The 14,098-nt window shown below is 41.4% G+C and overlaps 1 protein-coding gene across 1 annotated transcript in view; it reads right to left on the bottom strand.

Annotated features, from left to right (window-relative positions):
• Positions 1-13,721, bottom strand: part of NUP205 (nucleoporin 205) — an 82,556-nt gene extending 68,835 nt beyond the window's left edge. Inside the window, exons 1-4 of the mRNA XM_070423964.1 lie at positions 13,664-13,721; positions 4,190-4,332; positions 2,510-2,681; positions 250-394 (exon numbers count right to left, since the gene is read on the bottom strand). Coding sequence (XP_070280065.1) covers positions 250-394; positions 2,510-2,681; positions 4,190-4,332; positions 13,664-13,691 — 488 coding nt within the window. The 5' untranslated portion in view covers positions 13,692-13,721. The remainder of the gene's footprint in view (positions 1-249; positions 395-2,509; positions 2,682-4,189; positions 4,333-13,663) is intronic.
• Positions 13,722-14,098: the final 377 nt, after the last annotated feature.

Raw genomic sequence — 14,098 nt, 5'->3', positions numbered from 1 at the left:
ATCCTTTTTAGATCACTGGGTTTCAATAAGCTTCTAACCATAAATAACTGAATTATTTTTTATTTGTAAAAAACATCAAGTACATTTAACCTGTTGTGTCACTCGTGGCAGAATAAGTGAGTATTTATAACTTACGTTACACACATTACTTAAATTACATATATGAAGGAGAAATTGTTATTGTTTCTATAATTATAATTCTTCAAGTAATTTCTGATTAACCTCTGAAATCCTAAGAAGCAAACAGACCTGAGTTCGAGGGTCCATGTCTTTCCTCGTCTAGACTGTATCAAGGCTTTCAAAGAGTTCGCAATGCACCGCTTTCCATCCCAATATAGAAGAACAGCTACTAATCCTCTGGTGAGGCCAGGAAAATGTGGCTGCTGGTGCTCTCCTAGAAAAGAAAGTTGAAATAATTTAGTAAATAAGCACCTGTGTTCAGGATGAGACAAAAATCACTACACCAATGTTCAAAGAAGTCAGACTCTCAGGGCTTAAGGGGCCTTAAGGGCCCTCTACTTCAAACATCTATCCACTGTGTTATTCTCTTTCACCTGAAATCTTTCAAATATTTGGAAGATTCTTCCCCTAGAGCCTTTTCTGAAACGTAAACAGCCTTTTCTTGTGTTTCATCTTCTTTACTCACCCTTTTAACTGCTCACCTTTGAGTAAATTCTACTTTGCCTTTTTTGAAGCACCCTGCCTATAATTTGTTTCATTTCCTATGGCTTTTTTCTTCCCTTAGCCCAATCACTCCTCCACTCCATTCCCTCCTGTTCCCCAAATTCATCTCACTGCTTAATACCTGTCCTCCTAAGTGCACACCTATTCCATTTGATATATGTCTTCTTGCTTTAACACCTACCTTAAGCCTCATGATATTTGTGAAGACTTCTCTGTTCAATCCAAGGTCAATTTAATCCTCTGCCCTCCAGACCATCACTAAATCATGCACAAACCTGCATTAATGCACTTAGTAGTGTCATAAATATTTGTATCCATATTTGTATCCATGTCTTTCTCAATTACTAGATTATGGGCTCTTTTACACTAGTTGAGGTTTTATTCATCTTTATATCCCTGGAATCTTAACATAGTGCCTGGCATATGGTATGCATAAAATAAATGTTTGTTAAATAAAAGTTCTGAGTAAAGCTCAAGCATGTCCAGTTAACATCTCCATCACAGAATGGGAAAACTACCTTACCTATTCTCAATATCATACTTCTTTTAATGTAGCCTTAGTTCAAAAGGTCAAAAAGGGATTTTGGCAGCCACATAATATCTTTAGACATATTAGACTTTCTTTCAATTAATATGCCTACATGGCTTCTTCACATGGCTCCTCTGTTATTTAAATCAGAGGTTCTCAACCTGTGGGTCGCGACCCCTTTGAGGATCGAACAACCCTTTCACAGGGGTCGCCTAAGACCATCGGAAAACACATATATAATTACATATTGTTTTTGTGATTAATCACTATGCTTTAATTATGTTCAATTTGTAACAATGAAAATACATCCTGCATATCAGATATTTACGATTCATAACAGTAGCAAAATTACAGTTATGAAGTAGCAATGAAAATAATTTTATGGTTGGGGGTCACCACAACATGAGGAACTGCATTAAAGGGTCACAGCATTAGGAAGGTTGAGAACCACTGACTTAAATGAACTGCTTATTTTATGGAGATTTCCATCTTTTCTCTCTATAGCAGCCAGAGAAATCATTTCAAGGCTATTCCAGATTATGAAAATTTTCTGCTTAAAGCTCCTGCCTACAACTTCCCATTGCAATTAGAATAAAATCCAAATTAATTTTCATGGCTTGCAAGATTACATTTCTGCTCTATTCTAGTCTTCCTTCACTCTCCCCGTCACCTAATGTTCCCACCACAGAGGTCTTTTTGTCCTTTCTCAAGCCTTTGTTCTCACCTCAAGCATTTGCAGTGGCTCTGCCTAGAACACCTTCCCCAACTCTGGCATTTGTCATCATGCAGGTCAAGTCAAATGTCCCAATCTCACAGAGGCCTTCTCTAAGTACCCTATTTAGAGTTGCCCCATCTTTCTACCTCCTACTGCTTTGTTTTATTTTCTTCCGAGAACTCAGTGTTATTGAAATTATCTTATTTTGTCCTATTAGCAGAATCACCCCCTCAAAAAGAAACTCCAAAAAAGCAGTGACCTTATCTTCTTACTTATTATAAGACAATAAATTCTTTGTGCTATAAAATTTCTGAGATGTAGCCAATGATTCTTTGCCAGTGAACTACCATGTAAAAGCTTATCTTAAAAGTTAAATTACCTTTAATGCTTCCAGTGGCTAAACTAAAGCTTTCCATTAGCCAAAGAGAAACAAAAGGAAATTATATGAATATAGTTTTTCATGTAAATGGCATCCTTAAAAACTATTCTGGAATCTGAATTATATTCTACTTTAAAGTTCAAGTGATTAATTCTATAATATTCTTACCACCTTACCACGGTTCAGTTAAACGTCAACCTACCAGCTAGGAGAAGCTCAACCGCTGCCAGTTCTCCAATGTCAAAAAGGTCACTGAGGATAAAGGCCTCTTTAATGAGCTGCTCAGGAAGAAGTCGGGTTCCCTGCTGACCCTGGATGGCGACTCCCTCTGTGCTGGCTTTCTGAACCTTCTCATGTTGTTGAACATTTTTTGGCTACAATGGTAAAAATAAATAAGGTCATATAATAAGAAGAGTACATTGAAGACAAAGTCTTAAACTGTTACCTAAAGAAATTTATTCATAAGGTAGCCTGTAACATGACATAAGAAGTATTTCTTAACAGTTAATCTACAATTAGACTTTTATGAGGTAACATTTCATATCACCTCCACCTTTTTATACTATTACTTACTACCTTCTCAATAATGGCTCCTGCTGAACTCTGAACTATAAAAGTTTAAGAAAGCACACAAAATAGCAGACTATTTTTCAAGTTTCTAAGGAACTTCTCCAATTATATACTTAATAAATAAAAACATTAAGTTTATCAAGTGGAAAATAACAAATGGACATATAAATTGTTGAATTAGTTAGTGGGCCAATAGTAGATAACCTATAGTATTAAAAACATAGTCTTATCCCCCCCAAAAGTCTTACAACTTGGTTCAAATATTTAATGAATGACATAACGAATTACTTGATGGATCGTACAATCTTAGAAATTTACACTTTACCAAAAAAGGCCATTTAATCTGACTTCTCTATTAACAGATGGGAAAACTGATGCCCAGAGAAGTCAGATGACTTGCCTTTGGGCATAAACCTTTAGTGGCACAGCCAAGACTGGAACTCAACTCAACTGGCTCCCAGGCTAGGACTCTTTCTAATAAGAATATCTAAAAAAAGCAAAGCTAGCCCTGGCTGGTTTGGCTCAGTGGATAGAGTATCGGCCTGTGGACTGAAGGGTCCCAGGTTCGATTCCTGTCAAGGGCATGTACCTTGGTTGCGGGCACATCCCCAGTGGGAGGTGTGCAGAAGGCAGCTGATCGATGTTTCTCTCTCATCAATGTTTCTAACTCTCTATCCCTCTCCCTTCCTCTCTGTAAAAAATCAATAAAATATATTTTTGAAAAAAAAAAAAGCTAAAAAGCAAAAGGCCATTCCTGGTAAGACAAATTCATAAACAGTTCTTATTTGATCTTGTTAGTCTATAAAAGAAAAGTGCTAAACAGCAAGAAAAGGAGTTTCCAAACACAATCCCCCCCACTTAAGTACTCTATTCCTGGATGAAAAGGATTTCAAGATGCAGTAACTAATGATATGTAAGCACTGATTAGTTCAGCTAACACAACTCATAGAACATTATGAAGAGTTAAAATTTTGAAGTGTACCTGGAAACAAAAAAAATAATCAATCTTACTGAACTTAGATGTGTTAACTTTAAGTCAGAAATTCCAAGGAGGCTGATTTTTCTAGAATATACTGAACTAAGTTGTATTCAAATATTATTAAAATATCTCCTAGCTAGAGATACATCAATATTAACTTTATAGAAAACAAAAAGAAGACAACTGCTTCTAGAAAAAATTACATTTTTAGAGAAAACTTGAATCAATGGACCAGAACAAGTAACATATTCATTTATATGCATTAAGGGTTTACATGCACCTTCAATCTTAAAAAAAAAGCAAATACAAGAAGCAAAAAAGAAAATTTCCTACTGGGTTTCTGAACAAGGAGATGAAGTCAGGTTTATGTTTCTTCAAAATCATGTCAAGAAGGTGGACAGCTTCAGGTTGTCTTCTCCAAAGGACATTTCCCACCGTTTGCCAAATGTCTTTATAAGGACCCCATAGACTAGCAGCTTAAAGAAAAATAAATAAATAAACCAGCATCAAATAAAACATATATTTGGAAAACAATGTAGGTGTTATCTATACATTTTAATCATGCTCACAGCTACTTTTAAATATGCTGAGCTATATATACAAACCAAACACTAACATAAAAGCATACTTATTAAAATTCTCAAGCAAAAATTTATCATTTTGTAGAGTAAATCCTGACTTTAAATTGGAATATCCACTGGACCCGGTTTTGCCACTTTAGTAGCTGTGTGACCTGGAGTGTGGAAATAACCTCTTTACACTTCAGTTTCCTTATATATAAACTAGAGGCCCAGTGCACGGATTCGTGCACCAGTGGGGTCCCTCGGCCTGGCCTGTGGGGATCAGGCTGAAACTGGCTCTCTGACATCCCCCAAGGGGTCCTGGATTTCGAGAGGGCAGTTCTCAGGTAACAAACCCCGGAATCGGGCTCCCTCCTCTGTGGTTCTGGTGCACCACCTGAGAACCACCGCTGCCAAGTCACTGCATCTCCTGTGTTGAGCATCTGCCCCTTGGTGGTCAGTGTGCATCATAGCTACAGTCAGATGGTCAAACGGCTGGACGATCACTTAGGCTTTGATATACTAGCATACAGATAGGAACATCATCTGCTTCATATAAATGAGACACACTAGATAAAACACACGATACAGTGCCTGGCATTCCACAGGCATGCAATAAATGGGACTTTCCATTCAAATGAAAAGCAGGAGTGGGAGGGGAGTTGAAATCAGATTCTGTAAAAATTAGCATCTGAAAAAAAAAAGTAGTTTATAAAGACTCTGAAAGGGAAACTAGTCAAACCCAATCAATCACTCAACAGAGGACACTTAGAAATAACTATACTAACTGTATAACTAGCCTAAACTGTAAAGGATGGTCTGTAAACATGTTCCATTGCTATCTGGGAAAACACAAAACCAAATAAAGTTACCAGGACAATATGAATGACAAGAAAGTTAACTGTAACCTAATTAAATGTATTACAATTCTATGAGCAATGTTGTCAGACGAACAATGTTGTCAATATGTTAGGGAATTTGTTGATGTTGTTGTTGTTGTTGTTAGGGAATTTTTTAAAAGGGGGGGAATGATGGGTGCCCAGCTAGCTCAGTCGGTAGAGCATGAGACTCTTAAAAGGGGGGGAATGTGCAGGAAGAGGACAGACTAAGTCAGTCAAGCTGGATTATTCATTCACTCGACAATTATTTACGGAGGGCCTGGAACTATAGACTGAGCAAGACAGGATCCCTCATGGAACTTCCAGATTGACAAGTGGGACAGGCATTAAACTATAGCCTTCAAAAAACAATTACCAGTATAATAAAAGACGTGATGACATACAGAGTGCTGAGAATATATAAAAGGGAACACCTACCCTAACCTGAAGGGCAGAGTAGGAAGTGATATATCAGGTCTTTGGCATGGGGATGAGGAGGAATGGGAATCAGAATGTCTAGACCACACATAGAGAGCAATCATCCAACTCCCTGCTTTGCTCTCATACTTGCCAATCGTCTGATAAAAAATACAGTTTGTTATATAACTTTTTAGGGTAAAGAATGAGGTGGCGAACCAGCATGAGTACCCATGCAGATATTCTTCCCATTAAAGATCAACAAACTGGCAGACTGGTATGGCATGTCTTTTACTGTGTTTGAATAAAGAAAATGCAATTGCTGTTATCTATTCAACTCTGGATACACTGACAAATAGTTCTGGACCTGCCAAAATGAGGGCCTAACCCTGGATCCTGGTGACCTCCTGTGAGATGCTAGTTGGATGGTGAGTAGCTGACTTCCCTAGAAATCATTTTCTTGGCCCCCTCTAACTGCAAAGAATACAGTAATTTTGAGACTTCGGTTCTAGAACAAGATAGCTCTTTTCCTATTAGTAAATGGGAAAGTTTCAAGTACTAGTACAGACAAAATGAAATTGACATTGTAGGTGTTACCTACAACAATCAAGGCTTAACTACAACAAGACTGTGCTCAAAGCCCACAAGGGGGTGCACCAAGAGTGTCTACCTCAGGTAATTGGGGAGGCTGAGCCACTGGGCCCTATAGGACACTGAGCACAGAAAGCCACTCTATCGACACAGCGAAGCATTAAAATGCCGAGACAAAGAAACAGGACACAAATGACAGAAATGGAGGAAAGCAAACTACTGGATATAGAGTTCAAAATCACACTTTTAAGGTTTTTCAAAAATTTTCTAGAAACTGCTGATAAACTTAATGAGACCCTCAAGAAATCTAATGAGACCCTCGATGTTGTGATAAAGGACCAACTAGAAATTAAGCATACACTGACTGAAATAAAGAATATTATACAGACTCCCAACAGCAGACCAGAGGATCTCAAGAATCAAGTCAAAGATTTGAAATACGAAGAAGCAAAGAACACCCAACCGGAAAAGCAAAATGAAAAAAGGACCCAAAAATACGAAGATAGTGTAAGGAGCCTCTGGGACAGCTTCAAGCGTACCAACATCCAAATTATAGGGGTGCCAGAAGAAGAGAGAGAGCAAGATATTGAAAACCTATTTGAAGAAATCATGACAGAAAACGTCCCCTACCTGGTGAAAGAAATAGACTTCCAAGTCCAGGAAGCGCAGAGAACCCCAAACAAAAGGAATCCAAGGAGGACCACACCAAGACACATCATAATTAAAAAGCCAAGAGCAAAAGACAAAGAGAGAATCTTAAAAGCAGCAAGAGAAAGAAACTCAGTTACCTACAAGGGAGTACCCATACAACTGTCAGCTGATTTCTCAACAGAAACTATGCAGGCCAGAAGGGAGTGGCAAGAAATATTCAAAGTGATGAATACCAAGAACCTACAACCAAGATTACTTTATCCAGCAAAGCTATCATTCAGAATTGAAGGTCAGATAAAGAGCTTCACAGATAAGGAAAAGCTAAAGGAGTTCATCACCACCAAACCAGTATTATATGAAATGCTGAAAGGTATCCTTTAAGAAGAGGAAGAAGAAGAAAAAGGTAAAGATACAAATTATGAACAACAAATACACATCTATTAACAAGTGAATCGAAAAATCAAGTGAATAAATAATCTGATGAACAGAATGAACTGGTGATTATAATAGAATCAGGGACATAGAAAGGGAATGGACTGACTATTTTTGGGCGGCGGGGGGAAGGGGTGTGGGGGATGCGGGAAGAGACTGGAAAAAATCGTACACCTATGGATGAGGACAGTGGGTGGGGAGTGAGGGCGGAGGGTGGGGTGGGAGCTGGAAGGAGGGGAGTTATGGGGGGGAAAAAGAGGAACCAATGTAATAATCTGAACAATAAAAATTTAATTAAAAAAATAAAATAAAATAAAAAAAGAAATTGACATTGTAGAACAATGGTGTGATTGATGGACTAACTAGAATAGAAAGTGTCACCAACCAAGGATGACAAGTAGGTAAGCCACTTATGAGGTGAGGTGACCTAAACTAGGGGAGTAAACTGTTTGCCGTAGGATATAAAGAAAAGGTATCAAAAATGACTCCTAAGCAAATCTGAAACTTGCCTTACCAGGTATTTAAGAAATCTGACCAGGAATTGACAAAAGAAAGTAAACTCTCTGTCTGTAAAAAGTAACACTTAAAATATAATAGAACCTTTGAAGAACTAATGCTCAGTGAGTTCTAGAGAAAAATTTAATTTCCCCCCTTTAGCCCTGACCGGTTTGGCTCAGTGGCTAGAGCATCAGCCTGAGGACTGAAGGGTCCCAGGTTCGATTCCGGTCAAGGGCATGTGCCTTGGTTGCAGTCACATCCCCAATAGGGTGTGTGCAGGAGGCAGCTGATCGATATTTCTCTCATCGACGTTTCTAACTCTCTCTCCCTCTCCCTTCCTCTCTGTAAAAAATCAATAAAATATATTTTAAAAATAAATAAATAAATAATTTCCCCCCTTTAAAGGGGAGGCATCCAATAACAGGTCAAAAATCTACACCAAAAAACCCACGTACACTGGCCTCCTTAGTCCATCATTAACATCAACACATCATAGAAGTAACTGCAAGAAAGATATATCTTCAGTTTGATTTTGGTTTGACTAATTTTAGTAAATATCTTCTTGTTACTGGTTACAAGTAGAAGGAAGCTATAAATTTTACCAAGTTACTAAATATGTATTTTTAACCTAAGTGATTTGTTCATTTGAGAAATACTATACATTTGTTCTTAAAGTTTAATGCCTCCAGCAAGTCACATTTATTCACCATGTACTCAGTACGGGTGAGCTTACAGTGTAATGAGGAAACACATTCATCATACAATCATACATAAGTGTAATATCCAATTTGGTGAGTCCAATGAAGGAAGGTACCCAGGGCAAAGATCAGAGGAATATGACCTAGTCAGGGAGGTTAGGGAAGGGACAGATTCATTAAGGAAGTGATTGTGGGGCTAAAATTTGAAGGATAAAAGCGGGAGTTAACTTAGAGGTCAGAGGTGAGGACATGCATCCCAGGAAGAAAGGACAGTATATGGGTTCCCAAAGCAACAGGGAACACTAAACTTCCAAAGTAATGAGAAGCCCACGAGAGCTGGAGTACAGAAATCAAGGACTTGGCAAGGGAGGCAACCGCCACACCCTTCAGGGCTTACCAGCCTGTGTTAAGGATTTCGGTCTTTATCCTAAAAGATCAAGCAAGATAAAGACTAAAAGTGTCTGCTGGATTTTTACTGAGCTGTTTAGGAAGACAGGAAGAGAGTAGATGGGGTGGAGGAAGAGGAGGTATAGAAATGGAGTCAGTGAAGACTGAGGAACCTGTTGAAAGGTTTGACTGTGAAAAGGGGCAAGAGGACATTAACTGGAGTGAAGCATGAGATCAAGATAAGGAGGGGAGGCTAGTGAAAAGAAAAGCAGCAAGAAGAGGGGTGAATATATGAGAGATGGGGTAATAGGGGGAAAGGCATAAAGGAGGGGATTTACCTTAGAAAGACACAAGTACATTGATTCAAAGGGTGAAGATATATATAAGTTTATAGATTTGAGGGTGACAAAAGAGACAGAGTTCATGCCTGTTGGCTTCTATTTGTTCTGTGACTAGAAGACTGAGGGGTCAGTTGGAAGTTAAAGATGAAGGACTGTCAAGCAGTGTCAAAGGTTGCACTAACAACAAGCCATACCTTTACTCGGCCAGGATGATACAAGTTACAATACTAGTAAATCATACAGCTGTAGACTTCTAACTTCTGTTTTTCTCCCTCTACAACTCTTTGATTTTTTTTGAATTGTGGTTTTAAAAAAACACACACATCTAACAGAATTGACTATCTTAAACTTTAGGTACACAGTTCAGTAGTGTGAAATGCATTCATTGTTGCACATCAGATCTCCATAACTTTTTCATCTTACAAAACTGAAACTTTGTACCCATTCAACAGCTCCTCATTTCCACCTTCCCCCAGCCATTGGCAACCAACATTCTTTGTCTCTAGGAGTCGGACTACTTTAGATACCTAAGTGGGATCAGTTTCTTTTTGTGACTAGCTTACTTCACTTCAATGTGAAGGTTCTTCCATATTGTAGCATGGGACAGGACTTCCTTTTCAAGGTTAATAATATTCTACTGTAGGTATAGACCACAGTGTTTATCCATTTATCCACCTATGGACACTTAAGTTGCTTCCCTAAGATTTAATTTAAAATATATATATATATTTTCCTGACTCCTGGCTTTTCAAAATGTTTCCTTTCTATTTTGCCAATTAAACATTCCTGCCACAAGACCTGATTATACAATGTATATACACTTTGGCTGTTGACAGAATTTACTATCCTTTTTCCTTCAATGATTCAGCTCTCTAATGGCATGAGTATGTACTAAAGAAATGTATATAACCTGCAAGCCTTGCTTAAAAGTTTACATCAGGGTGGGATGACAGGATAGCAATACCAAGGAAGTAACTTCATTAGTAACATTCAGCTATAAGGAAATTTGATGTAATAAAATCTATTAGGTTGTATTTAAGTAGTAGCATGTAATCATTTAGTATCAAAGACAGGCTTAGAATCATTAGCTGGAGAGAAACCAAGATGGCGGCATAGGTTAACTCTGGAGTTTGCTGCCTCGAACAACCACTTCAAAAATACAACTAAAAGACGGAACGGACATCATCCAGAACCACAGGAAGGCTGGCTGAGTGGAAGTTCTACAACTAGGAGGAACCGAGAATCAGAGGGGGCGCAGTGCTGAAGTAAAATACTAAGGTGCGGAGTGCGCGCGGCGCAGGCTGGTGGCTGAGGGCGCGGTTGTCTGTTTCAATCCGGAGAGAGCCTCAGACTCAGAGCTCCAGATCCGGGCGAGCCTCTAGGGACCCAGACTCAAACGGGAGAAGCAGGACTGTCTGGCTACGGTCCCTCCAAGGTTTGCAGCTGTTGCTGGGACAGAGAGGCAGAGCCCCTGGGGACGGACTGAGAGCAGCCATAACTGCTCCCTCCTCCGCCCTGTTCATCCCGCGGGACCCGCCCCGCCCAAGCCCTGCACAGAGGCATTTGCCGGATAGCCTCACGCAAAGGCTAGATTAGCACCTCCCTAGAGGACACAAGTTCTTCCACTGCAAACACAGCTGATTATCACAGCCAGTCGGCCTGGAGGTCAAATCCCTCTAGTATTAATTATAACAATCAAGGCTTAACTACAACAAGACTGCACACAAAGACCACTAGGGGGGTGTATCAAGAAAGCGTAAAAAATGCGGAGACAAAGAAACAGGACAAAACTATCAAGGGAGGATATTGAGTTCAGAACCACACTTTTGAGGTCTCTCAAGAGGCTTCTAGAGTCTGTCATAAACTTGATGAGATGTACAGGAAATCTAATGAGGCCCTCGATGGTGTGATAAAGGACCATCTAGAAAGTAAGCATACACTGACTGAAATAAAGAATATTATACAGACTCCCAACAGCAAACCAGAGGAGCGCAAGAATCAAGTCAAAGATTTGAGATGCGAAGAAGCGAGAAACACCCAACCGGAAAAGCAAAATGAAAAAAGAACCCAAAAATACAAAGATAGTGTAAGGAGCCTCTGGGACAGCTTCAAACGTACCAACATCAGAATTATAGGGGTACCAGAAGATGAGAGAGAGCAAGATATTGAAAACATATTTGAAGAAATAATGACAGAAAACTTCCCCCACCTGGTGAAAGAAATGGACTTCCAAGTCCAGGAAGCGCAGAGAACCCCAAACAAAAGGAATCCAAAGAGGACCACACCAAGACACATCATAATTAAAATGCCAAGAGCAAAAGACAAAGAGAGAATCTTAAAAGCAGCAAGAGAAAGAAACTCAGTTACTTACAAGGGAATACCCATATGACTGTCAGCTGATTTCTCAACAGAAACTTTGCAGGCCAGAAGGGAGTGGCAAGAAATATTCAAAGTGATGAATACCAAGAACCTACAACCAAGATTACTTTATCCAGCAAAGCTATCATTCAGAATTGAAGATCAGATAAAGAGCTTCACAGATAAGGAAAAGCTAAACGAGTTCATCACCACCAAACCAGTATTATATGAAATGCTGAAAGGTATCCTTTAAGAAGAGGAAGAAGAAGAAAAAGGTAAAGATACAAACTATGAACAACAAATATGCATCTATCAACAAATGAATCTAAGAATCAAGTGAATAAATAACCTGATGTACAGAATGAACTGGTGATTATAATAGAATCAGGGACATAGAAAGGGAATGGACTGACTATTCTTGGGGGGAAAAGGGGTGTGGGAGATGCGGGAAGAGACTGGACAAAAATCGTGCACCTATGGATGAGGACAGTGGGTGGGGAGTGAGGGCGGAGGGTGGGGTGGGAGCTGGAAGGAGGGGAGTTATGGGGGGAAAAAAGAGGAACAAATGTAATAATCTGAACAATAAAGATTAAAAAAAAAAAAAAAAGAAAGAATCATTAGCTGTATAACCACTCCAGGCCTCCAAATCTGGAAAATGGGGTATTTAATAGCACCTATCCACAGGTGCATGAAGGGAACTAAATGAGATGAAAGTACAACTCAGTCCAGTTCCTGAGAAACCAGAGGTGCTCAATAATCATAATCCTTCATTCTTTTTTTGTTCATCCTCACCTGAGGATTATTTTCCCCCCGTTGATTTTCAGAGCGGAAGGGAGGGGGAGAGACAGAGAGAGACACAGCCATGTGAGACACACACATAACCGGGGCAGGGTAAAGAGCCTGCCACCGAGGTCCGTGCCTTTGACGGGAATCCAACCCTAACCACTGAGCCACCGGCACTTCATTATTTTACATAATGTATCACGGTGTTTCTGAAATGCTTTGATTTGAAAAACGCAGACATAGACAACTTTTCAACAACATCAGTCCAGTGGAAGGCATACCAAACCAGAACCAAAAACACACAAAAAAGTAAATAATGACTGCAGAGAGCCACGAAGAAGAGGCGCCCAAGAAAGAGTCCTCTTGAGTGACATCCTCTTACAAGCACCTACCACACAGGTACACTCTTAACTGTGCCCATGAAGCTAAGTACGGTTCAACCCGGGCACTGACAGTCTAAGCTGCAAATTCATTTTCAGGCATCCCTGCCCCGCCCCCTAGGCGCCAACAGTGCACCCCAGGAACTGTGACCACCAAAAGGCACCCACTCTTTCAAACGCCCCAGAGGGCGAGGGGTGGGCCGCCCCAGGCTGCGAACTGCCGAGAGAGAACCCACCCCAAATCCTCGAGGTTCCTCCGCCGCCTTCTAGATTCTCCCGCGCCCCGAAGCTCTACGGCTCCGAAGGTGCGGGCGCATCCAGGACCCGCCACCCCGCAGCCCCGGGAGGCATCTCCGGCGCGCGGGGCGCACCTTCTCGGCCACCTCCCGGGTGGCAGGCTTCACAATCGGGGATCCGCGCTCCCTGCAGGACCCCCTGACCTCCATGAGGGGCCCCGGCGCTACCGCGGGGTGCGAGGCTGAACAATCTCAGGTCCTCTGACCTCACTGCCCAGACTTCCGGATCCCAGCAACATTCAGGCCGCAGAGCCGACGGGATGGGGAGTGGGGAGGACCAGGCTCGGCCCTGGGCTGCACGCCAGGCTGCGGGGGACCACGCTCCTCGCCGCCACCCTCCACCCCCAGCGCCCAGGGTAGAGCCGCAGGGCCGAGCGCGCCATTCAAACTGGGGAGGGGCGGGACTCGGGCCCAGGGCCAGGGGCGCGCGGGCACCACGCACAAGGGGGGCCTGGACTCCCAGGAGCCTCACGGCCCGGTGCGCCCCCGGAGTGCCGATCACCGCCCAGCCCGGTTCCCTCAGCCCACCGCGCTTACCCGAATTTACCGCCAACAGCGTCGCCATCTTGGAGGCGCGCTAACGGCGCCCCGTGCGCACGGAAGCCCCAGAAATGGGGGAGGCTGCCCAGGGCGACACCTGAACAGAAAGGAACAGCGCGGGTCCCCCCCGAACTGCACGCTCAGCCGACCCAGGAGTACAAACGCTCAAAAAAATCTGCTCTGGGTCACAGAGGTCAATTTCCCCCGGATTATTCCCATTCAAATAAGGCGAAGGAGACCAATTCCAAGACGCGAGGTCCCTAATTCACGTTAGTCGTGCAGTGCATCCTGGGACTTGTAGTTTCCTTTTAATGATGACTAAAGTTGTTTAGGTGGAACGGAAAATGATATTCTGAGACTAGTTATTGAAATGACTCCCATTTATGATATATGTAAGAGCTGTAAATTCAAATCATCTTCATTTCAAATTAA

This window comes from Myotis yumanensis, unplaced genomic scaffold, assembly GCF_028538775.1.
Source record: "Myotis yumanensis isolate MYYU_CA2020_CCGP unplaced genomic scaffold, mMyoYum1.0.hap1 SCAF_9, whole genome shotgun sequence".
NCBI classification, from domain to species: Eukaryota; Metazoa; Chordata; class Mammalia; order Chiroptera; family Vespertilionidae; genus Myotis; species Myotis yumanensis.
The sequence above is the reverse complement of the archived record's forward strand: the minus strand, read 5'-3'. Positions and strand labels throughout refer to the sequence as shown.